Raw genomic sequence first — 27357 nt, 5'->3', positions numbered from 1 at the left:
CGATACTGGATTTTTGAGGCCGATACCGATATTAGGGAGTAAAAAAATTCCGATATCAATATATCGGCCGATATTCTTATATTATATATACCCAGGGGGGGGCTGTAGCTCAGGAGGTAGAGTGGGTCGTCAATCGCTTTGGATGAAAGAGGCCGGTGGTTCGATTCCCGGCTCCTCCACTCTGCATGTCGAAGTGTCCTTGGGCAAAGATACTGAACCCCAAATTGCTCCTGATGGTGTGCCAGCACCCTGGGTGATAACCTGCCACCATCGGTGTGTGAATGGGTGAATGTACCTACTGACTGTAAAGTGCTTTGGATAAAAGCGCTTATACCTCTTATACCCTAACCCTAAATGCAGGCCATTTACCAGTTACCCATTATATTACACAATTTTTTTTCAATGATCCCTCAAATATCTAGTAATATAGTGTGTGTGTGTGTGTGTGTGTGTGTGTGTGTGTGTGTGTGTGTGTGTGTGTGTGTGTGTGTGTGTGTGTGTGTGTGTGTGTGTGTGTGTGTGTGTGTGTGTGTGACGACCCCAAGTCTAGGTTTGGGACCAGAACATGAAACACGCAGAAACAAGTTCAAATATACAAAAACATGTTTATTTTTCAAATCATAAAAAGAAAAAGGAGACGATACGCTCTAGCTGACAGAGGATCTGGTCCAGCAGGCCAACGCTTTACTACTACCTGATGTTACCGGTCGGCACTGCTGGTCCCTAGCACAGACACAGGCGCATCGCTCCTAAAACAACAAGAAAACAAGAGTTAACACAGGCCAATACATGCAATGAAGAAAATACAACAATGTAATGAATGATGGTGTGCGGATGAGAGAGTCTGGGCCTCACACATCCCAGAACAGCTCTGTCGCCATGTTGGATAATGACGCCTTTTGTAGGCAGACAGGGCTGCCATCCAATCAGCAGTCTCTGCAGGTGATTAGTGGATCCAATTCTCCAACCAGCTGCACCTGGTGAAAGACTGAACCAAAGACACACTTCTCTCTGAGAGCAACACCCACACACAGGAAGCATGTCAGGAAAAATAGCACATGAGTAAATGGACTGGACTCAAGTCCATTTACGAATCTACATTTAATTAAAAATAACAAAGTACAATAAGAAAAGAAAATGACACAGTCGTAACAGTGTGTGTGTGTGTGTGTGTGTGCGTGTGTGTGTGTGTGTGCATGAGGTAGGTGCAACAGGTAATGTGATTGAGGGTAAAGTGATGAAGTGATTGAAGTGTACAGCGAAGTGTTCAAATGAAGTGATCAAGTGACTGGATGAAGTGTTCATCACAGTGATGGCCTGTGGGAAGAAGCTGCTCTCATGTCTGATTGTTTTGGTGTACGGTGGTAGCCTGTAGGGCAGGGGTGGGCAATTATTTTTCATGGGGGGCCACATGAGAAACCCAGATTGTTGCCGGGGGCCGAACAAATATTGTCATGCCGTAACCCATGGATGGGTAACTTTGATGATAGAGAGGGCCACAAAAAATGTCCTCGCTACCAGGTTTTGCTGAGGGCCGAACGGCGCCAGCGCGAACAATTTGGTGCATTTGAAGCCAGGTTTAGAGGAATAACTAATTTTAAATTAACAGTTGTGATGTCATTATTCAGTCCACTAATATTTGATCCTTTTCTCACTCACTCCTATGTCACCACCTGCTCTCAGGGCTTGAAATTAACTTTTTTGACCACCTGCCAATATGGCTGCTAGATTTTAAAGTTACCAGCCAATTAGAATTTCCACTAGCTGAAATGTTTTTCTTGAAATAAATCAGAATATGAGTGGGTTAATTTAAGCATAAGCATCAGTAAGTGGCCCGGGATGATCAAAGCCTGTGTTGAGGGTCACACGAACAAAAATGCAGTCTTGAAGCTAAATAAATCCAAAACCAATGAGTTATTTGAGTTATTTAAATTTCTACTTCAATGTAGCCTTTAGTCATAAAGATTATTGAAAGATTCCATATTCCAGACTGAAATGCTATAACAAAAGTGGAGTATTGGCCAGAACATGACATGAACATTTGGACACTTATTCAGCGGGTATCTTGCATGTTGCGTTCAGGTGCAGTGTGTGTAAAAAAAAAAAAAAAAAAAAATTGCAATTCCATCGCGGGCCACATTTTGCCCATGTGTGCTGTAGGGTCTACCAGAGGGGAGGCGGGTCCGTGATTATTTTTTCTGCCCGTTTTTTTTTTTTACTCTGGAGGGACTTAAAGTCCCTGGAAACCAGAAATATTTTTTTATTATTTAGCATTTTGAGTTCATCACATCACAGGAACCTATGTTAATAAGCCACCAGCCAAATTTGAACGATGATGAACGTCGCAAAGTATATAAATTTAGGTTTGACAGTCATGGCAAAAGTCATGAGAATCAATTAGATTTTAGAGTGTATTTTCTCCCGCGGACTGTGTGGGCGTGTCCCGTCTGCAGCAGGTCTCCTCTCTCTCTCTCTCTCTCTCGGAGGAGGAGGAGACCTGCTCGGAGGAGACCTCTCTCCGTTAACGGAGAGAGAAGGAGAGAGAGAGAGAAGGAAAGAGAGATGGAGTGTGTGTGTGTGTGTGTGTGTGTGTGTGTGTGTGTGTGTGTGTGTGTGTGTGTTCGCGCGTTGCTCGGTGCATAGCCTACTGACAGAGAGGAAGAGATCTCTGCGCTGCGAGTGAACAGCGCTACTGTGTGTGTGTCAGTGTGTGTGTGCGCGCGTGCGTGCATGCGTGTGTGTGATTCGATTAAATCTTATGACGTGATAAGATCATGCATTTTAGCACCGCGCGCACCGCTCTCTTCAATGAGGAAATGGAAATCCAGACCTTGTAGAAAAGTGTCGATTTTTGGGTTTAGGGTTGAAATAATGTCAACATACCTTCTGAGGCACACAAATACTCACATAAGACCCTAAATTTAATAGTTAGAACGTTTTTGTGGATTTTGGTTTCCAGGGACTTTAAGGGACTGTTCTGAGAGGTGTGACCAAGTCAACTTTGCTCCAGTCCCAACTCAGTCTCAAGTCAAGTGCCAAGTCTAAATGTAGAATACCAAATCACATCAGCACACATCAAGAGTCCAGTATCAATGTAATGTCTTAAAGAAAACTAAATACCCCAGACTTTTCAATGCAATGTTTAATAGGGTAAAAACTTGGTGAGAGCATCATGAGTTTGATTTCTACAATCAGTTTCAACGTCAATAAATTCAACCATTCCATACAAATTCAGTCTTTAAATTCACTTTCAATTCAGTCGTCTGCTGCAACAAATCTCATCACTTTCAGTCTAAGTCTTTTACACAAACATACGATCTCAAGTCGAGACTTTAGAAAGCTTTTCAAGTCATCAAAGTACAAGTCAGAGTACAAGTCTCAAGTCGCCAGAACCTAAGTCGAGTCTCAAGTCTTCTCTTCATGCATCCAGTCATCAAGCAATTAAATTCATGACTCGAAATCCTGAGTTGGAGTCCCTCCATCTAATGTTTCGTACTGTACAATTCTGCACCTCTCATCTCTCTCCATTGAGTTGGAGATCTCCAGTGTGACTGCCTGGATGAAGACGTTCTTATGGTGAGATAGCAGATCTGATGTATTTTACCTTCACTGATTGTTTGTGGTCCTTTCCCAGGTGTGGTGTTCCACTACCGGGCCAGCAGCAGCCGCTACAGTCTGGACTTCCCAGCAGCTATGGACGCCTGCCAGGCTGTGGACGCCACCGTCGCTACACCTGAACAACTGACCTCCGCCTATGAGGACGGCTTTGACCAGTGTGACGCGGGATGGCTCGCTGACCAGACAGTCGGGTTTGTGTTTCTGTGTGCCTGTGTGTTTATGCCAGAGATGCTCACAAGTCATTTTTTGCAAGTCCACGTCAAGTCTCAGGTCTTTGAGGGGCAAGTCCAAGTCAAGTCTCAGGTCTTTGAGGGGCAAGTCCAAGTCAAGTCTCAGGTCTTTGAGGGGCAAGTCCAAGTCAAGTCTCAAGTCTTTGAGGGGCAAGTCCAAGTCAAGTCTCAGGTCTTTGAGGGGCAAGTCCAAGTCAAGTCTCAAGTCTTTGAGGGGCAAGTCCAAGTCAAGTCTCAGGTCTTTGAGGGGCAAGTCCAAGTCAAGTCTCAGGTCTTTGAGGGGCAAGTCCAAGTCAAGTCTCAGGTCTTTGAGGGGCAAGTCCAAGTCAAGTCTCAAGTCTTTGAGGGGCAAGTCCAAGTCAAGTCTCAGGTCTTTGAGGGGCAAGTCCAAGTCAAGTCTCAAGTCTTTGAGGGGCAAGTCCAAGTCAAGTCTCAGGTCTTTGAGGGGCAAGTCCAAGTCAAGTCTCAGGTCTTTGAGGGGCAAGTCTCAGGTCTTTGAGGGGCAAGTCCAAGTCAAATCTCAAGTCTCTTATGGATGAGCGTTCTATCATCTGCTGCATGTCATCCGGTCTGCTTAGAACACTGCATAGCTAAAACTAAGGAATTCAAAGCATGTACTGTATTATCCTCACTCCTTATCTATTAGAATACAGTAGCAGCAATGATTAGACATTAGATGATTAGACATGTCCTTTATGTTAACGCGCCAAAGAAATAAAAAATAAAATAAAGAAAAATAGGGATTGTTCACAAGTCCTATACCTTCAAGTCTCAAGTCTTTGAGGACGAGTCTCAAGTCAAGTCTCAAGTCACTGTGTGTGTGACTTAAGTGCGACTCAAGTCCAAGTCTCAAGTCCAAGTCCCCATCTCTGGTTTATGCATTATGCATGTTTGTGCGTATGCATACAGGGACTGGTGTTTTGGGGTAACAAGCAGGCCAAAGTCATTTTTCAGTTTTCTTTTACAGATTATGAGAGTGCAGATTGTAAGCTTTCAAATGATGTGTCATATATTGAGATCTGAAAATAGTTGAAGAAGATCTGCTTATTTGAATGTTGGTACTCCTAAAAGCAACATTCAGAGAGAATCACCCTGAAAGTTGGTGAACAAGCTTGGTTTGCCCTGAACAAGCTTAGTTGATAAGTATTTAGTGATCTTAAACTGAGTCTGTTCTTCAACATCTAAACTTGTGTAATAAGGTCTGTGTCTGTGTACTACTGTATGTCACCAGTCGTTGATATGGAAAAGGTCACTTCACTGCTGTAAAGTGTGCTTGTGAGAACACATTGGTAGATTTTGCAATTCAGTACATTTATAATAATACGCTCATTTGTTTGTAGATACCCAATCACAGATCCCCGTCCTGGTTGCCAAGGCGATTTGAAGGGAAGGCCAGGAGTGAGGACATACGGCCTGCGCAACCTGACAGAAAAATACGACGTGTACTGCTATGTAGACAGGCTGCACGGTAAATGAACATTGTAACACTTTTATTGTGCATGAACAACTGCTTTGTAACCAGGGCTGTAGTGGTAAAGGAAAAAGGAACAAAGTGGGTAAACGTTTACTGTCTGCGGCAACTCTCTCATTCCGTTATCAAAAAAGGTGGATAAATAAACTTCAGTCACCTACGAGACTAGTATGAGACTAGAACAACTGAAACCCAATCATATCCCTGTATATAATTATATTTTATTATTATTACTATTATTATTATTATTATTATTATTATTATTATTATTATTATTATTATTATTTATTACAGAGGACTCCTTATAGTGTTTGGGTTTTCATTTTTATTTTCTTTATTTCTCATGCACATTACCATCTAATTGTCATTTGTGTATTTATGACATGAGTACAGTACATATAAAGTAATGAAAGGACAGCTTTGCTATTTACTCAATGTTATTGACTTTAGAAATCCATTATAGTAAGTTAGCCTACTGTTACTATGGGCCTCCAGCTGTTGTAAAACACAGCGGCTTCGCATAGACGTAGACAGAGACGCCGCAATCTCTTTCTCCATGCACAGACAGACATGCAACAATGTCACTGCTGTATCTCGTTGGCTCATTTTTGTTGTCCGTTTGTAAGTCAAGAAAATAATACAATTACTGTAGTTTTAAACCTTTTCTCCATTGTGTTTTCTCCAGGTGTGACAAAGCTTATAATATTAATCATTATAAGCGGATTATTTAAACAGCATGTCATGTGTATGGGAATGATTCGGAATTTCGGGACCAAGCTAAGCTTTTTGATCAATATAAGCAGTTAATCACTATAACCGTGATCACTATAACATGTTTACATGCGTTTACCACCCCCCGCCCCTGCCCCGGGATACAACCCCCGTTCGTAACCGCTACACATTAGGAATTGTAATCCATATTTCAGCTTTCATGCTATAATGACTTGTGAAAATGGATATTGTTGCCATGTTTAAGGGATATTTTGATGTATCATGTACAGTATGTCTGTCTCCTCCTCCCTGCAGGTGAGGTCTTCTACCCTCCCATACGCTACAAGCTCACCCTGCGGCAGGCGAGACGGGAGTGCGAGAAGCACGACATGTCGCTGGCGTCCCCGGGTCAGCTGTTCGCGGCCTGGAGGGCGGGCCTGAACCGCTGTGACTACGGCTGGATGTCCGACGGGAGCGTCCGCTACCCCATCGCCGTGTCTAAGCCCCAGTGTGGAGGAGGCCAGCTGGGGGTCCGCACGCTCTACCGCTACGCGAACCAAACCGGCTACCCCGCCCCTACGGACCAGCACGGAGCTTACTGCTTCAAGGGTAAGGTGGTCCACACGGTGGTCATGTAAGGTGGTCCACACGGTGGTCTTGTAACAGTTGGATTTTTGTTTGTTTGCACTAGTTATAAAGGCCATCGCACACCAATTACACATTCTCTAACAACTGCCACCATTCTGGTTGGCAGTTGGTGGATAATGTTTGACTGGTGAGCCATGGGCTAAACACAGACAAGCAAGGATTAAACATGTCGAATGACTAAACATCTCCAAACAAGGACAGACGGCCATGGCACCACACAAACAAACATAATATGTGTTTGTTGCCATGGCACCACACAAACAAACATAATATGTGTTTGTTGCCATGGCACCACACAAACAAACATAATATGTGTTTGTTGCCATGGCACCACACAAACAAACATCTGTGTTTGTTGCCATGGCACCACACAAACAAACATAATATGTGTTTGTTGCCATGGCACCACACAAACAAACATCTGTGTTTGTTGCCATGGCACCACACAAACAAACATAATATGTGTTTGTTGCCATGGCACCACACAAACAAACATAATATGTGTTTGTTGCCATGGCACCACACAAACAAACATAATATGTGTTTGTTGCCATGGCACCACACAAACAAACATCTGTGTTTGTTGCCATGGCACCACACAAACAAACATCTGTGTTTGTTGCCATGGCACCACACAAACAAACATAATATGTGTTTGTTGCCATGGCACCACACAAACAAACATAATATGTGTTTGTTGGAGAATGTTTGATTGGTGTGCCAATTTTCACTTGTGTCAAATGAAAGCTGAGAATCCACAGATATTAGTCGGATCACTCTATAGCCAATACTTAGTGCCGTGACAGGTAGCGCCAATAGGCTACTTTGAAACATGGTGGCCGTTTTTAACACTTGCCATGTGAAAGTCTACCTAGCCCAGCTCTGTCCTACTGTTCCTAAGATACACATTACACATCATACTAACATTTATTATTTCACAGAAGAACATTCCCCACTTACTAGCTAGTAAGCCAGCCAACTAACTTCCCTGCTAACTTCAAGCAGTCGTTGTGGTTGTTGTTCCAGAGTTTTTGCTAGTTATTGATTTATTTACCTGCCTATCTGTTTACTGTCTATCTTCTGTCCTGAATCATGTGTTGAAGTAACGCTAATAAATGGCAGTCTACCTGGTAGAGTTTCCCACCTTGAGATTTCAAAATGGCAGCTGCTAGAGAGTAGGGCGCTATTTTCCACCTTTATTTCTTCTCCACTTTTACCTTCCTACTTTCCTCTGCTTTCCTCTCCTTATTTGCCCTCTACCTCCCCCCACCATTGCATTTGACTGCAGGTTGGACAGGCAGATGTGGCTGGGCAGTTTAATACAGTTTGGACAGGAAGGCGTGGCTGGGTGGTTTAATACAGTTTAAATAGGGAGGCGTGGCTGGGCAGTTTAATACAGTTTGGACAGGGAGGCGTGGCTGGGTGGTTTAATACAGTTTGGACAGGGAGGTGTGGCTGGGTGGTTTAATACAGTTTGGACAGGGAGGCGTGGCTGGGTGGTTTAATACAGTTTGGACAGGGAGGCGTGGCTGGGTGGTTTAATACAGTTTGGACAGGGAGGCGTGGCTGGGTGGTTTAATACAGTTTGGACAGGGAGGCGTGGCTGGGTGGTTTAATACAGTTTGGACAGGGAGGCGTGGCTGGGTGGTTTAATACAGTTTGGACAGGGAGGCGTGGCTGGGTGGTTTAATACAGTTTGGACAGGGAGGCGTGGCTGGGTGGTTTAATACAGTTTGGACAGGGAGGCGTGGCTGGGTGGTTTAATACAGTTTGGACAGGGAGGCGTGGCTGGGTGGTTTAATACAGTTTGGACAGGGAGGCGTGGCTGGGTGGTTTAATACAGTTTGGACAGGGAGGCGTGGCTGGGTGGTTTAATACAGTTTGGACAGGGAGGCGTGGCTGGGTGGTTTAATACAGTTTGGACAGGGAGGCGTGGCTGGGCAGTTTAATACAGTTTGGACAGGGAGGCGTGGCTGGGTGGTTTAATACAGTTTAAACAGGGAGGCGTGGCTGGGTGGTTTAATACAGTTTGGACAGGGAGGCGTGGCTGGGTGGTTTAATACAGTTTGGACAGGGAGGTGTGGCTGGGTGGTTTAATACAGTTTAAACAGGGAGGCGTGGCTGGGCAGTTTAATACAGTTTAAACAGGGAGGCGTGGCTGGGTGGTTTAATACAGTTTGGACAGGGAGGTGTGGCTGGGTGGTTTAATACAGTTTGGACAGGGAGGTGTGGCTGGGTGGTTTAATACAGTTTGGACAGGGAGGTGTGGCTGGGTGGTTTAATACAGTTTGGACAGGGAGGTGTGGCTGGGTGGTTTAATACAGTTTAAACAGGGAGGCGTGGCTGGGTGGTTTAATACAGTTTAAACAGGGAGGTGTGGCTGGGTGGTTTAATACAGTTTGGACAGGGAGGCGTGGCTGGGTGGTTTAATACAGTTTAAACAGGGAGGCGTGGCTGGGTGGTTTAATACAGTTTGGACAGGGAGGCGTGGCTGGGTGGTTTAATACAGTTTGGACAGGGAGGCGTGGCTGGGTGGTTTAATACAGTTTAAACAGGGAGGCGTGGCTGGGTGGTTTAATACAGTTTGGACAGGGAGGGGTGGCTGGGTGGTTTAATACAGTTTGGACAGGGAGGCGTGGCTGGGTGGTTTAATACAGTTTGGACAGGGAGGCGTGGCTGGGTGGTTTAACACAGTTTAAACAGGGAGGCGTGGCTGGGTGGTTTAATACAGTTTGGACAGGGAGGCATGGCTGGGTGGTTTAATACAGTTTGGACAGAGAGGCGTGGCTGGGTGGTTTAATACAGTTTGGACAGGGAGGTGTGGCTGGGTGGTTTAACACAGTTTAAACAGGGAGGTGTGGCTGGGCAGTTTAATACAGTTTGGACAGGGAGGCGTGGCTGGGTGGTTTAATACAGTTTAAACAGGGAGGCGTGGCTGGGTGGTTTAATACAGTTTGGACAGGGAGGCGTGGCTGGGTGGTTTAATACAGTTTGGACAGGGAGGTGTGGCTGGGTGGTTTAATACAGTTTGGACAGGGAGGCGTGGCTGGGTGGTTTAATACAGTTTGGACAGGGAGGCGTGGCTGGGCAGTTTAATACAGTTTGGACAGGGAGGCGTGGCTGGGTGGTTTAATACAGTTTGGACAGGGAGGTGTGGCTGGGCAGTTTAATACAGTTTGGACAGGGAGGCGTGGCTGGGTGGTTTAATACAGTTTGGACAGGGAGGTGTGGCTGGGTGGTTTAATACAGTTTGGACAGGGAGGCGTGGCTGGGTGGTTTAATACAGTTTGGACAGGGAGGCGTGGCTGGGCAGTTTAATACAGTTTGGACAGGGAGGCGTGGCTGGGTGGTTTAATACAGTTTAAACAGGGAGGCGTGGCTGGGTGGTTTAATACAGTTTAAACAGGGAGGTGTGGCTGGGTGGTTTAATACAGTTTAAACAGGGAAGCGTGGCTGGGTGGTTTAATACAGTTTGGACAGGGAGGTGTGGCTGGGTGGTTTAATACAGTTTAAACAGGGAGGCGTGGCTGGGTGGTTTAATACAGTTTGGACAGGGAGGTGTGGCTGGGTGGTTTAATACAGTTTGGACAGGGAGGCGTGGCTGGGTGGTTTAATACAGTTTGGACAGGGAGGTGTGGCTGGGTGGTTTAATACAGTTTAAACAGGGAGACGTGTATGGGCCCTTTAATGCAGTTTCTCTCCAGCTATTTGAGTTACGACTCAAATAACTCAAAGCTTGTGTGAACTATGACCCTATTTTTACTTCCCACTGTTGGTTGTCAAAATGCTGCAGCCTGGAGGGACCAGAGAGAGGCAGGCTGTGGCTGTGCTGTATGGCTGTGTGCTGTATGGTGGCTGATGTGGCCAAAACAAGGGGCTCGCTCGTTGCTCCGTTTGTGAAGCCATTGCGGAAGTAGTCTCTCCCCAGACTCAAATATTACGTTGAATCGCTGCGCTCCGCATACTACATAAGTGAGTCTGTGCCAGTTAACAGCCACTGCTGGTGCATTTCCTCCCCCCTTACTCATCAGAAGTATTTGCATGCATAACATATCTGTTGAGACAAAATGTGATGAGCAACAACAAGAAATCAATCCACAAGCTATTAATGCTAGGCTGTGAAAAATGCTACCTTATCTGTAAAGGGGAGACTTGTCGTACCCATTGAACCAATTTTCATTCAGATAAATTGAGCTGAGAGGTCAAGGGATCCCTTTGAAATAGTTTTCCGTAGCCCAAATTTAACATTTGGAGCGTTATTTAGCCCCCTTCCCGACAATAACCCAACCATATTATCCTTGGTACCAATGGATGCGTTCGGTCTTCTAGATTCTTCTGATAACAGGATCTCCACTGTAGCTTTAAAAATGACCCTGCTACAGCCATTTGAGTACCCGCGAAAATCGGGAGTGTTGGCAGACCACTCACCTGCAGTACCTCCACGGCCCACTCAGTTTGGGAATCACTGGTCTATGGCATAGACAATATTTTTGACCAAATACCTCGATATTGATATTTCGACAATATTGTAGGCATGACTATTGGTGCTTTCACAAAATATTTATACAACAAGATTTTTTTAAAATAGATTATCATCAGTAATGTGGATATAATGACTAAGTGGCTAAAGGCAAATCATCTAACAGTTAGGGCAGTTTGGTAAGTTCAGAAAACGACATCACTTTACTGTAACGCAGCCTTTAAAACCAGGAAAACGCAACACTTATGCCATATCACCATATTACGATATCCAAAATCTAAGACGATATCTAGTCTCACATCATGATTATATCGATATAATACCGATATATCGCCCAACCCTACTGTAGGCCTATTGTATCAGATAGTTATCTGCGCAGTGCGCTTTCTATCTGGTATCTACACAGACACAATGGTCTCCTCCCTTCCTCTCTGCACTCAGCATCGCCGCTGATTTAGGTCACCGTCACGCCTTTATGCAGCGCTCAGGCAGACTCTCCAGGGGTCAACATCGCTGACACATTTCACCAGTGAGGTCATAAGAAAACTCCACTTCACCCCCCATAAATTGCTGAGGTGTGCTGTAGCACAAACACCGCCGAAGACCATCTGTCCTGATCCAAAAGCAGCGGAGCAGACCGGAGCAGAAGACCGTCTGCCCTGATCCAGAAAGCAGCCGAGCAGACAGGGAATGGCAACAGAGGGGCACGAGTGTGGCGTTCCACCGAAAAAGCAAATAGAACCCAAACCCAAACAGGAGAAGAATCAACTCCCACTGTTTATGGTGGGCCATGTTTTTTATGAGGGGAAAACCCAAGTCATGCTCTCTAACACAGATACTGGAGAACCAGGACAGGTCCCTAATGCATCACAGCTGGACCCTGCCCACAGACAGACAGAGGGAGGGGGAGATCTGCGTCTCCCCTAAGTGCTATTATCATTAGAAAGAGCTCAAGAACATTTGACACACGCACGAGGTAAACTCAATCTGCACAGTGTGTAAGTAGACACACACGAGGTAAACTCAGTCTGCACAGTGTGTAAGTAGACACACACACGAGGTAAACTCAGTCTGCACAGTGTGTAAGTAGACACACACACAAGGTAAACTCAGTCTGCACAATGTGTAAGTAGACACACACACGAGGTAAACTCAGTCTGCACAGTGTGTAAGTAGACACACACGAGGTAAACTCAGTCTGCACAATGTGTAAGTAGACACACACACGAGGTAAACTCAATCTGCACAGTGTGTAAGTAGACACACACGAGGTAAACTCAGTCTGCACAATGTGTAAGTAGACACACACACGAGGTAAACTCAGTCTGCACAGTGTGTAAGTAGACACACACGAGGTAAACTCAGTCTGCACAGTGTGTAAGTAGACACACACGAGGTAAACTCAGTCTGCACAGTGTGTAAGTAGACACACACGAGGTAAACTCAGTCTGCACAGTGTGTAAGTAGACACACACGAGGTAAACTCAGTCTGCACAGTGTGTAAGTAGACACACACGAGGTAAACTCAGTCTGCAGACAGAGTTTACCTCGTGTGTGTCTACTTACACACTGTGCAGATTGAGTTTACCTAGTGTGTGTGTGTCTACTTACACACTGTGCAGACAGAGTTTACCTCGTGTGTGTGTGTGTCTACTTACACATTGTGCAGACTGAGTTTACCTCGTGTGTGTGTGTCTACTTACACACTGTGCAGACACGGTTTACACTTTTGGGATATGTGTGAGATTATGTGCAAAATAAATCAACATTGAACATTTTTGGAGTGCTCCTTTAACACATGATGTGACTGCAAGCAGCAGGCTTCTCACAGGTCCTTGAAATCATCGAAAGCTTGTGAATTTAAGAGAGAAAAATCAAGACATTGACAGTTTTGGAAAAAAGACACGGGTCATTCAAAGTGCTTGAATTTATATATTTTGTGCAAGAATACAACTTGAAGTTCTAATTGAGAGGTGTTCACACATTCAAGCCTCTCTCTTTAATTGTCTGTAAAGCCTGCTATGTCTCAAAAATTCTCAGTGTTGCAACAGCACTTAAAGTCGAGGTGAACCGGAACGGAATGCACTAGCACGAGCGTCGGAGACTGAAAACAAATTGAGAGACGGACCATATACGTGTTGATGATTTGATTTGACAATTCTGTCGACTGGCTTTGGCATTGGTCAATCACGGCGTGTTCCACCCCCAAATCGAGTGGGATTCAGCGTGTTGTGCCACACGAGTGGGATCCGCGGAGTACCAGGCAGCCACCTGCTTCGTGCGGAGCGAGCGGACAATCTGATGCATGGGTGCTGCCCACCTGCCTGGAATCTCCGACGGGCGACCCCTGACAACCACGCTCTCAAGCGCGCGCCATTTACGCTATTTCTGTAAATACAATATTCCTGGAATGCGCCTTTTAATGAGCCAGTTACATTTCTTTGCATTCTTAGAGATTATAGTTATTGTTTTTTGTTCATGTTTCATACAATTTGCCAAGTTAGTAGTTAGTTTATGGGATAGGATTTCTGCCAGATGACAGGCACTAGGCGCCATTTTCTACTTCATTTGGAAGAGAAAACTATCCTGAAATTAAGATTTGATTGACAGCTGCATGTCGTGATATGATTGGTTGAAATGGGGTAGAAATTTGATAGTACTACTAAGTGACGTCAGCAAACTGTAAATTACTGTTATCAATGAAATCTTGAAAAATGAACTTTTCATGTGAAAAAGTGTGAAAAACTAAAGAAATTTGATTTTTGTGATTTTTTTTTGCATACATTATTAAATAGGTGCACTGCATACCCAGGTATTTAAACTAAAAGAAAATAAGTCATTTTTGGGTTCAGCTCGACTTTAACCTTGATCCGTGTCTCACACTATGTCGTGTCGGCTCCTTGAATTTGAGCGAATTGGGCCTGGAAAGTGGGAACCCTGGTAAGTATGAAGTAAGAATGCAACAGAGCAGCAGCAGACTGTATGGGCGTGATGCTTAGCAGATGATGTGAGTGCAGGCCGATGTATGTCTGGCAACGTATAGGTCCTTTTGGAACGTGTCAGCGGTGTCATGTGTTTAGCCAAGCTCTCAGTAAGGTGGCAGCGCTGCAACAGCGCCTTAATGTACAGTAAGTGACAGTATGAGGACAGACCCCAGCCCCGCCAGATTGCGGCGACTCGCCAAACACATGACATCATACGTGGGCGGGGTCGCACCGCGCCGGCCCCCCAACCCGACCCGGGGGCCGCGCTCCCCCCGCTACACATGCGCTAGTCCCCCCACAGTGGCCTATGGCAGTCTGGAGGTCAAGCAACAATAAACACCTCTGGTATATATGGACGCCGAGGCGACACGGAGGAGAAGAGAACGGAGGAAAGAGATTGACAGAGAGAGAGAGACACGGTGTTGTAGTCAAGTCACTAGATCTCAAGTCCAAGTCGAGTCTCGAGTCCCCAGTGGTCGAGTCCGAGTCACCAAAGAAGAGTCTGAGTCAAGTCCCCGTTACCTGAGTGCGTTACTGAACATGAGTGTGAATCCACGTGTCGGTGGAACACACATGCCTTGCACATACCCTTGCACGAAATTGAATAATGTCACGGTATTAATATAGCTATCAATATCTCATGGCAAATTAGTAGGGCCTGTTACAACAACCTACCTAAAACAAAACAAAAAACTGTCTTTATCAATGAACAAGTCCGAGTCTGAGTCTCCAACTTCCGAAACGTCCGAATATATGCATGGCATGCCCAAGTCCTCAAGGACTCGACTACAACACCGGAGAGAGAGAAAGTTAAAAGCCCTGGACAGCCGGAGAGGAGGAGGGGAGGAGGAGGAGGAGAGGAGGGGAGGGGAGGAGAGGAGAAGGACAGGAGGGGAGGAGGAGAGGAGAGGAGGAGGAGAGGAGGGGAGAAGGAGGGGAGAAGGAGAGGAGGGGAGAAGGAGAGGAGGAGAGGAGGGGAGGAGGAGGAGGGGAGTCAATTACATAGCGTTTATTAAAGCATTATGTCAGTGACATTCAAAGTCTGCTGCGTTTTCCCAGGAGACAAACTATATGAAGTCAGCAGCAGCTCGGACTGCACAAAGGGGCATTGTATGCATGTTTTGGAGTCCCATTTCCCCCGTTTTTCTCATATGCTTTCCCATCAGAATGGGCTATAAATCATCTTTCACTAACATCACAGAACATCACATGTTTTGGAGGTTTCACAACAAATCGCTGAGGTCTGTTCATTATATAGCCGACATAACATGACAAGACAATTAAAATGCTTTAGGATTCAGTGAGAGTGTGTGTGTGTGTGTGTGTGTGTGTGTGTGTGTGTGTGTGTGTGTGTGTGTGTGTGTGTGTGTGTGTGTTATGGTATATGTGTATCTGTGTGTGCTCGTATCTGGTGTTACCGTGTTTACCACCTAGAGAGTCTGGCCTGAGAAAATGGTTGCTTTTGGAACCGGCCCGAAAACGGCCCGTTTTAATGTTGTTCAGACATCATGATCTATAAATAAGGCATGCTGGCAGAGGTCAGGCATGAACTCTGTTATTATTATGGTTCTGACTCCACTGGCACCGCACCTTCCACGACTGAAATGGGTTTATTCTTTTCAGGTGACTTCATGTTTCAAAAATCAAGGTTGCTGGATTTCCTTTTATAGCCTGCTGTGTGCCGACACAGCCCTGTTTTCCTAAGCATAGCGTAGCAGAGTTTTAGCATCAGTCACGTGTGTCACAATAACCATAGAGTCTGCAGACCATTTTTCTGCGTATCTTGAAGACGGAAGTTTTACGATTATTATTTTTAGTCGTTTCTGCTTTATTTGACAGACATTCTGTAGTGTAGAGAGACAGCAAGGTTGGGAGAGAGAGAGAGAGAGAGGGGGGGGGGGGGGGGACATGCATCAAACGACCGCAGGACGGATTCGAACCTGGGTCGCTGCGAGAACGACTGACTGACTGAGCCTTACTTGGTACAGTACTATGCACCTAACGCGGTGAGCCACTGGGACGCCCGAAGTCAGAAGTTTACATACATTTAGGTTGGAAACTCCACAGATTTCATGTTAAACTATAGTTTGGCAAGTCGGTTAGGACATCATCAGTCAGATGATTTCACTTATTTCAAATATGTTTTATTTGAGCATGACAATATACATTATATACTATATGTACATACAGTATATTCTGTTCCACTTGTACAGATATAGGTTCGACCATGAAATGCTCTTTTTTTTTTACTTTGAACATGTACACATACATACAGATACAAAACATTAAAGAAAAAGAAAGAAAATAAAGAGAAAAGAAAGGAAAAAGCTCTCCATTAGATGATTTCACTTTTTTGTCAGACGTTTACATACACTAAGTTGACTGTGCCTTTATAATATATAATATATTATATATAATATATAGAGCTTGGAACATTCCAGAAAATGATGCCATGGCTTTAGAAGCTTCTGAGAAGCTTCTGGCTAATTGACATCACTTGAGATAATTGGAGGTGTACCTGTGGAAGGGTTAGGGTGTATGAACTTCAACTGTAACTGATATCTACATGACTGGTCTGTTTTCTTCATACATTTCACCTATCCCTGTTTTACACCTCATAACTTGATGGGTGTGATAGTGGGGCATGTCTAAAACACCTAACCCTAACCCTCCCTTCTTCTCTCTTCTCCTTTCCTGCAGCCAAGCCAACACCAGAGCCGATTACTACCGGGCCACCGGTGCCGACTACCACCGGGCCAGCGGTGGGTGCGATTGCATACAGACCTGACATCACCACCGACGGACCCCGCGCCACACCGGTCACAGCGCTCTCACACACTGACAGAGTGCACGCTGAAACGGGAAGACCACACCGAGTAGGACCCTCGCCGACACCCGGACCACACACGGCCATGGACAGACTCGCCCATACAGCCACGCAACAGCCGGCGACACAGCAGGCAGCTAGGATCCAGCTCACGACCGGCAGAGCGACTCCGAGACCACACGTAGTTACAGAGAGGCCCGGTTCTACACAAAGCCCCCCTACCGCCCACGCAGCCACAGCAGACTCTCTGGCCGATGATGCTCCACCCGATTACGATGTCGACCAATTTGACCCCTCGACCAGGCTGGAGTCGGTGCCCGATAGAGGAGACACTCTGCCGCCCATGGTGCTCCCTCCCTTACCCACCACGCGCTCCCAGGCCGGTACACACTTAGACATCGCCCACGGGGGAGAGGAGGGAGGCCAGGCAGGGTCGGGCAGCGGCAGCGGGGAGGGAAGCACGAGCAGCGGGGCAGAGGAGGGAGAAGCGGTGGCCCAAACAACATCGGCACCTGGGCTGGGCATGACCCAAACCCCGGCACCCCGGCTGGGGATGGACGGACAACCTGCTGTGGTGTATAAAGAGGACGAGACCGGATCGGCACCTATCCATATTATCATCGTCGATATGTACAACCAAAATCAGACGGGTAAGTAAAATATTTCAATACAGTGTCGCTATCCCATGTCCTGTAGGCTACATCTTCACTGACACACATGGGTTAATTAGATTGGTGTACTGTGTTTATTGGCCGATTTATGGGGACGATATTGGCTATTGGATAATCGCTTAAACCATTGTGATTGTGTGTGTGTGTGTGTGTGTGTGTGTGTGTGTGTGTGTGTGTGTGTGTGTGTGTGTGTGTGTGTGTGTGTGTGTGTGTGAATAATGCCCAAGTTAAAGTAATCAGATTACTTTTTTGTAGTAACTAGTAGTGGTGAAGCAGAAAAATCCTCCAGTTTGCTGTGGAGATGTCGCAGACCATTTCAGGCCAGCATTCTGCTGGACAGCTGTGTCCTAGAGTGAACCACACGCAACTTAAAGCCATATTTATATTCCCATGGTTATCTTCCAGTTATGAATCTGCTAATACAATTTTCCCCCCACCCTCTGCTTTGGGACATGAGATGAAATGTGAGTTTTTAAGCTCTTTCAGTGAGAACAATCTATCTTTCCGAGTGACACTGTGTTTGTTCTGCTGTGCTGTCTTGTGTTGTGTTGTGAACAATACCCCCAAAACATTAACAGTGATGATTTAGTATCGTTTGTTGTCGTTGGAGGAAATAGCCAATTCATTGTTATCATCGCCATTGCATTCAGCTGCACGCTGACAGATACACACTCGCATAACGCACACATGTAGAGCCAGATGTGGAAAGTTATGAAGTCAGTATCTCAATATATATATATATATATATATAAAATATATAAAAAACCCTGTTTTGGGGGGTTTTATGAGCTGGAAGCCAGACTTCTGCAAAGTTAAACAAATAAATACTTGAAATACATTACTGTGTAATGAATCTATAATCTATGAAAGTTTTACTTTTTTGAAAGGAATTATGGAAAAAAACTAACTTTTCCATGATATTCAATTTTTTTGGAAAGGATCTGTATATATATATATATATATATATATCATACTGTGTCAGATGGGAGAGCAGCAAAGCTTAATTCATATGACCCTATACTTCTCACTTGAGTCTTCTTCAACACAGCATGACGTTCATTTGGTCAATTATGGCGCCATTTAGAGTCAAATAGACGATAAAGCACACTATGTTTTAGGGGCGTGCTTGACAGGTCACCTGTCCAGTGATCGCGCAGCACGCCCCTCTAACACTCCTCCCCTCACACGCCCCTCTACACTCCTCCTCCTCTCCCTCCCAGTCATGCCATGTTGGAGGGGCTGTGTTTATTATTGAGAAAGGCAAAGCTGTATTGGATTGCATACCACATGAGGCCCACAACTCACTGTTTCCACATGTCTTCGAGGAAACCAGAAAATTGAAGTACTGCTCTTTACGATGAAAAAAAACCCCTTCCGGGTTCGTATAGTGCAACGTGTGGTGTTTAGGGTCACACAGGGGCTCGGGTAGACTTTGCAAGAGCTATTATGTGGAACTCACCATTTCTATTTCACAGAGCGGCTGCCAAGTCGGTCACGGTGCGCCTCTTTTATTTGTCCTGCGAGAGAGAACCAACCTCGGGTTTAGCGTTTGTGTGTCAAGTGTTGCACGTTTTACGCCGGTTCCCACAATATAGCTTCCATCTGTACCATAAACTCTTAATGACGAGACACAAGCCTGCATTGTGCCAGCGCCGCCCTGCTGGCAATGGCTGACCCCAATCATAAGCAACACAGGGCCCTGACTGTTGAAGCAGCCCAATGTGCACCGTGCACCCAGCCGCGGTCGTGGACCATCAGAAATGAACGGTTTTAGGATTCCGTTAATTGGGCGTGAGCCATGAGACTTTATCTTCTGGCTGGAAGAGAAATTGCTTCTCATCATAGAGAAGGAGAATATGGGGAATATGATTGACACCAAGGTGCATGAATGGAGGCACCAAACAAACAAAACAACTTATAGCTTCAGTCTGTTGGATGGACTCCAGCATGATCCTACTTATTGAAGCAGTTACAGAGAAAATCTCTCGCAGGCCTACGCCTACCAGTCAAACGTGAAAATGATGACGCCATTCTACACAACAGCAAATGATACATTTGAACTGTAGCCTGATATACAGCATGTATTGGCATGTCTGAACTGTAGCCTGATATACAGCATGTATTGACATGTCGATAGAGCAATGCTTTGCTGTCGGGTTTCAGGTGTATTCACCTTATGTTCCAACACAGGGGTCAGCCAGTTACTTCCTATTGTGTTGACACTTCCTGTGACAGTACAGTACTAGTGAGCAGGTAAAACAGACGGTGTTTTGAACAGGAAGTCATAACACAACTGGGTCAAGTGGGCGGGGCTACATAAGGTGATATTGGGCTACAGTGTGAAACTCTTTTACCCAAGTTCATGTCTTGTCTTTCTTTCTTTCTTTCTTTCTTTCTTTCTTTCTTTCTTTCTTTCTTTCTTTCGTTCTTTCTTTCGTTCTTTCTTTCATTTTGTCCCCTTCAAAGTTACATTTGTTTGAATGTTTGTGTTATGGCTAAATGTGGACCAAAGACTTGCGCCGGTAATTATGGTTTTAACACAGTGACGTTACTTGGTGCTTATCAATTCCTATCTGACCCGCGAAATCAGTGTCACCTTTAAATCCTTCTATATAATTTGCTCGTGTCATATTTACCTGTGTTATTCCTGTGCAACACTGTTCTAATTCCAAGTCTTTTCTTGTTTTTCTCATTGACTTTTCATCAGTATTGCTTGATTGTCTGTATAGCACTTTGAATTTCCCTTTTTATTTTGTGCCTCTAGTCGACGACATCCTGGATATCTTGAAGCAGCCGTCTATCGAGGGCCAGATTCGGTTCCCCCAGATCACGGACCTCTCTGCGATGGCCAGTGCAGCCATTCAGGACTCTTCTCCCATCACCATGCCCCCAACTCTGAGCTTCATCAATGGAAAACATGAGGTAGCGTTCCTGCAGCGGAGTCAGGATCTGAAGGAACACAGCTGATTCCCCTTCGCTCTGCCTTTTATCCTAACTCATCACAAGCTTTTTATTAGGGGCTGGGCAGCCTGTTGTATTTGGAGGAAGTCTAACTTCCCATGCATGGAAATAAACCAAAGTTGCACATAGGTCCAATCCCATGCTATACTTGCTCAACAGGAATTCGGGGCCAATAGTTCTGATGGTGGCGCTACAGCAACCGCCTAAAGTTCTAAACATTGTGTATGTATGTAATGTAGTCCTGAGTGAGTAGAAATGTTTAGATGCTTGAGCTGGCAGGACTTCTTAAGTCCACCTTGCAGTTTTTCTCTCTTCTTCTTCTTCTTCTTCTTCTTCTTCTTCTCCTTATTGACTCAGTGCTGCACAGCAGCTATAATCTATCTCTGTATTCATGTAGCCACCTTTCTGACCCCGCCAGGTGACATTAGAGCCAGATGAGCCCGAAGAAGCCAGAGGAGATCAGTTTGAGACAGCGACTCCTGTCCAGGTTGAGGAAGAGGAAGCGGGGAAAGTGGAGGAGAGTGCGACTCCCTTCGATTATGGCGCCATAGAAACGCCGATCGCAGTCACCGGTCCGGCCGACGCAGATGTAGACGCAGACACAGATTCAGGTGCACATATCGACACAGTTCCAGATACCGACACTGGTGTGAAAACGCAGGAGCCAGAAGACCAGACGGTCGTGAGCATCTCCACAGGGGAAACCCCCACCACGGCGTCTCCGCTCCCCGTCTCATCCCAAACCCCGGCGACGCCCTCTGGCTCCCCCTATGAGGACATGGAGGGCTCGGCGGGCCGTACCACCGACGACGAGGGGGGTGTGGCGCAGGAGGGATCTGCCGACGAAGCCCTGCCCACCCCGGCCATACACACGCTGGGCGTGGTGACCGACGAGACGGAAATCGGGGGCACTGAGCTCCCTACTCTCATCCCATCCATCGCAGAAGAGTCCCGGCACACACCCTCTTCCACGACAACGACCCCGGCAGATACAGGAGACTATGAGGGGTCGGCGTCGGCAGAGGAGGAGGCTTCAGGACAAGATGGCTACCCGCCAGAGATGCCCAGACTCACCAGCGCCCGACCCCCTTCTTTTCCTACCACCCACCCAACGCGGCCTCACTCTCCCCTGGGCCCAGGAGTCACTGAAGTGCCCCTCGTTGTACCGGATATTGAATCGGCTACAGATCAGCTGTCCGGAGAGGCCGAGGCTTCCGGCGAACGGGACGGATCGGAGATTGCCGCTACTGTTTTACCAGCCGTGACTGTCGGAGGCTACATCACACACGCCGAGGACCAGACCTCGGCACCTAGCGCACACACCGACGAGTATACCACACAGAAACACCCCGCTCTTGCTGTCACACACGATAAGGATAGTCCCTCCGTCACCACAGATCATCACAAACCACCTGTAACTACTTACCGCAGAACGCACACCACACTCCCCACTGAGCATTACAGGGACCAGACCACACAGTCCGCCGCGACCTCCACACATTACAGGGACCAGACCACACAGTCCACCGCCAGCTCCACACGTTACAGGGACCAGACCACACAGTCCACCGCCAGCTCCCCAAGTTACGACCAGACCACACAGTCCACCGCCAGCTCCCCAAGTTACGACCAGACCACACAGTCCACTGCCAGCTCCCCAAGTTACGACCAGACCACACAGTCCACCGCCAGCTCCCCAAGTTACGACCAGACCACACAGTACACCGCCAGCTCCCCACGTTACGACCAGACCACACAGTCTGCCGTGAGCTCCACACGATACGTAGGCCGCCCGGCGCTTTCCACTCCGTCGCCCACGCATCCGTCCGGCCACATCACCCGTTCCGTCCCCGAATGGGCGCTGATCCCCGACCCCGATTCCGTCCCTCTACCAGAGGAGAAGGTTGTGGACTATGACCGAGAGATCGCCCCTACTCTTGTGGAGGCGCCCCCTGAACCCCTGGCCACAGAACAACCAGAGACCGGCACTGGCACGGCTTATTCTGTGGAGGCCATCACTGTGAATGTCAGAGGTAGGTACATGTAGAGTCAGGGTTATTCTGTGGAGCCCAGCACTGTGAATGTCAGAGGTACATGTAGAGTCAGGGTTATTCTGTGGAGGCCAGCACTGTGAATGTCAGAGGTACATGTAGAGTCAGGGTTATTCTGTAGAGGCCAGCACTGTGAATGTCAGAGGTACATGTAGAGTCAGGGTTATTCTGTGGAGGCCAGCACTGTGAATGTCAGAGGTAGGTACATGTAGAGTCAGGGTTATTCTGTGGAGGCCAGCACTGTGAATGTCAGAGGTACATGTAGAGTCAGGGTTATTCTGTGGAGGCCAGCACTGTGAATGTCAGAGGTAGGTACATGTAGAGTCAGGGTTATTCTGTGGAGGACAGCACTGTGAATGTCAGAGGTACATGTAGAGTCAGGGTTATTCTGTGGAGGACAGCACTGTGAATGTCAGAGGTACATGTAGAGTCAGGGTTATTCTGTGGAGGCCAGCACTGTGAATGTCAGCAGCTCATTTGACGGCTGTATTCCCACCTGGTTGTAGATGTAGTAATCAGTGAAATGAGCTACTGTAGTGTTTGCTTAGAATTGTAATGGTTTTTTGGTTTTTTTTTTTTTTGCATTTATATTGTATCATTTGTTTGGTTTAGTACTTGAGTTTATTGGTTTATTTAACGGTAGCCAATGCACAACACAACCGCTGGGCCAGAGTTAGCTATATAGCCAATTTACCTCTGCAGCCCCTGGGTAGGAAGATATTAAAAACAATACAGTGCAATACAAACAATAAAAAGCAACACAGTACGTTACAAACTATGCAATACAATTAAAAACGATGCAATTAGGAAAAGTTTACAAACAGTACATCACATATAAAACAGTGTCGTGCAAAATGTCCGATGTTTTAGATCAGTGATCAGATGATTGATTGTTTTGAGTGTTGTTTTGGATAATTCAATATTATCGTTTATCATCTTTCAGTGGAATCATATCCTGATGAGATGAAAATATTTTAATATCGTGACACATTTCTGCTGTCTAAATTGATGATGACAAGCACATTTTACTTAAAAAAATGATAAAATTAGGTATGGTAGGAATAGTGTTTGAATATTTCTGTTTTGTTTCACATCACACCTAAGATTAACATTCAGTTCAATGAGATGAACAATAATTTGATTATTTAATGTGATTTCTGCATACATGAACCATTACATTGATAGCGAGAACAATCCTTATAATATTGATTTCAACCATATCACCCAAACCTATACTGAAGCTTGAGCATTCCCTGATACAGTATGTGTGGGACTTGAGTTCCATTTAGCCGCTGTTCTGACTGAACATGCTGATTGTCCAGAAAGCCGTTTTCCTAAATGTAGCCGGACTGATGGCCTGATGCCCTGCTCTCCCTGATGCCCTGCTCTCCTTAGATCTCTTGCCATGCTCAGTCAGCGTGTGTCAGCACGGAGCCTCGTGTTACAAGAGAGGAGGAGCTAGCATCTGTGTGTGTGCACCTGGATACACTGGACAGTACTGTGAAACAGGTACACACACACACACACACACACACACACACACAGTCTTACTTACAGTATGTCACTTTGGGGATATTTACATTTCCTTACATGCATTCCCTGGAGACTTACCATAACTACTACTTGCTTAAACCTATAACATAACCCTAAACACAACCACTACTTACCTAACCTTAACCTAACCCTAGCTTTAACCTAACCCTAACCTTAACCTAACACCCAACCACAATCACCTGGTCTTAACCCATTGATACCTGATGCAGCATTTGTGTGTGTATCCCTTGAAGACCGCAAACCGCTTGACGCGGTTTGCGGTCTTAAATGGATACACACACAAATGAGGGATATACACGCAAATGCTGTATCAGGTATCAATGGGTTAAATTGGGTGTGTGTCCCCAATTTCGACTTAAGTAAACACACGCACGCACGCGCGCACACACACACACACATATCCCCTTTCATGGATATTGACTGGGTAGTGAAAGATGGCGGTAATATAAGCGTGTGCTGTGTGCAGATGTTGACGAGTGCCAGTCTAACCCTTGCTATAACGGAGCCACCTGTCTGGATGGAGTCAACACCTTCACCTGCCTCTGTCTGCCCAGCTATGCGGGAGAGCTCTGCGAACAAGGTCAGTCACGTGATCTCTGGATCATCTGCATGCAACCTCCTAACGAGTCTTATCGTCAGTGACGATAAGACTCGTTAGTGACGATAAGACTCGTCAGTGACGATAAGACTCGTCACTGCATCTTGCACGGTTTGGACGCTATTACATTCTCAAAATCTGCAATATACGCACACCTCTACCTCTAACAGAAATAAATAATCTATGGGGCTTTTCCCTAACATACTAAATATAGTCGTTAGTCATTAATGAGTTGATCTAAACCAACTGCTTCATGAGTAATAATTAGGGTATTGTGAGTGAGCGTTTATTGACTGCATTCTTTGGCAGTCAAATACTTAACCATTTGTGTAGGAGATATCTTTGCAACATGTGTTAGATATCAATTCTCTCTGTCTCTCTCACACACACACACACACACACACACACACACACACACACACACACACACACAGATAGAGATAGATAGATAATTAGATAGATCGATAGATAGATACATACATACATACATACACACACACACACACACACACACACACACACACACACAGACACACGCACACACACACACACACACACAGACACACACACACACACACACACACACACACACACACACACACACACACACACACACACACACAGATAGATAGATAATTAGATAGATAATTAGATAGATAGATAGATAGATAGATAGATAGATGGATACATACATACATACACACACACACACACACACACACACACACACACACACACACACACACACACACAGATACACACACACGCGCGCATGCACGCAGCGCGCACGCACACACACACACACACACACACACACACACACACACACACACACACACACACACACACAGGCACAGGCACTAAAGTACATGTAGGTTTTGATGAGTCATGTCTCAGCTGACTGGGCGTCGGCTCGACATCAGATTCCTTCCAGCCCAATATCCAATATTTCAGCCATTACTCAGCAACTAGTCTATGGTTGAAATGTACAGGCAAACTCTCGGGATTCATATTCTGTCAAAGATTCTCACAATATTCTAAAAAATCTAGCTATTCAGAATTTTACCAAAGGAAACACTAAGCCAGCATCCATTAGTATAGTGCAGTGCAGCAGCTCATAACCCTGAAGTCATGTCTTACAGCAGAGAGCACCATCACTTGACTTCCTCAAGAGAATCAAAACACTTTTAATGAGCAGGGATACTAAACAAATTACCTGTATCAATGAAGTTGCTCCCAGCTTCCATTCAGAAGTCTGCATGCAATTATTTCTTTATAGGTAACTTGATTTGTTCAGAACCAAGGAATTAATTTATCTACCCCCCCCCCCCCCCCCCCGATACAGGTGAAAGGTCAGGTGACGTTTTTATAGTCCACAAAATTGCACCCCTCCCCCCCCCCCCCCCCCCCCTCGGTAGAAGAAAAAAAAATCGTCCATACTACTCGTCTGGCGTATTCCAAGTCTCCCAGAGCCCCGAGATGCCAAGTTGACTTGAAAAGATGTGATTTACACCCCGCTTTTAACTCAAATCGTCACTATAGCCGTGAGCTTAAAGTGAAAGTGAAAACGGGACTATTCAGCTCACAGCTACAGTTAAGAGTTCAGCTAAAACAGACTGTAAATCACATCTTTTCAAGTCAACTTGGCATCTCCCTGCCTTTTTTGACACTTCTTGCATTACGCCAGACGAGCAGTACAGAGCCATGGAGAGACTTTTTCTTTTTTACATTTGAAAGTTGGTCACCGTTCACTTTCGACTGTTTAGGAGAATGCGGTACTCTGTTTCCCTGGAAAACTGTTTTGTGGACTAAAAAACTTTGATAATGACTGAATTTTCATTTTTGGGTGAACTTATCCTTTAGGGCATGAGAGCAAACATGAACGAATCAAATCAATGAATCAAAAAGTGGGGCAAGCTTTATAGGTCTCCATCAGAGCCTAATACATGTTTTGTGTTCCAAATGTGCTTTTTACGCAATATTACATATTTTGCCATAAGAATCATATTTTATGGGACAACCAAAAATAAGATCAGCAGGTAGAACATTAATGCGGTGCCTCACTGCCTTCGTTACTATGTTTTGTGTTTGTTGGATGGAAAAACGAAAGACGAAATCCCTTGGGTCGTATGCCTAACCCGGAAGTGGGCATGACTTTGTCCCTCTATTTGTCCCCTACCAAAGGACAGGGCTATGGATCAGTCTCCGTCTGTTAGTTTCGTTATTCACACTGTAACGGTGACTTTGTGCTGCCAGGGGGCGCCATTGACAATATGGAGATTCAGTGGTAAAAAGCAGGAATCACTGTCTGACCCAAGGGTGGAACGACATCTCTGGTGGGGGACAACATGTGTAGTATAGAGAGCCAAAGTGGAACGTCACTTCCTGCTTCAACACTGTACCAAAGATTTTCACCCGCCATTTATTTTCCCATGGACATTTCGCTAAAATGCTTATACAAATAGTTTTACTTCGTCAAACCAAAAGTTCAGCTACTATTTAGAAACAGGAGAGACCAATAAACATTTCACTCCGACCAAAACGTTGAAAATT

The 27357-nt window shown here is 45.7% G+C and overlaps 1 protein-coding gene across 1 annotated transcript in view; it reads left to right on the top strand.

Moving 5' to 3' along the window:
* The window catches only part of LOC310780483 (neurocan core protein-like), a gene marked incomplete at its 5' end in the record, with an annotated part of 50342 nt that overhangs the window by 2507 nt on the left and 20478 nt on the right, over positions 1 to 27357 (top strand). The window contains 8 exons of the mRNA XM_083641061.1: positions 3635 to 3809; positions 5189 to 5316; positions 6346 to 6639; positions 16843 to 17619; positions 20405 to 20562; positions 21044 to 22634; positions 24048 to 24161; positions 24673 to 24786. Of these exons, the coding sequence (XP_083497187.1) occupies positions 3635 to 3809; positions 5189 to 5316; positions 6346 to 6639; positions 16843 to 17619; positions 20405 to 20562; positions 21044 to 22634; positions 24048 to 24161; positions 24673 to 24786 (3351 nt within the window). The remainder of the gene's footprint in view (positions 1 to 3634; positions 3810 to 5188; positions 5317 to 6345; positions 6640 to 16842; positions 17620 to 20404; positions 20563 to 21043; positions 22635 to 24047; positions 24162 to 24672; positions 24787 to 27357) is intronic.

Source organism: Poromitra crassiceps (assembly GCF_964638095.1).
Source record: "Poromitra crassiceps genome assembly, chromosome: 8".
Taxonomy (NCBI): domain Eukaryota; kingdom Metazoa; phylum Chordata; class Actinopteri; order Beryciformes; family Melamphaidae; genus Poromitra; species Poromitra crassiceps.
Note: the sequence above shows the minus strand (reverse complement) of the source record. Positions and strands in the feature narration are given on the sequence as shown.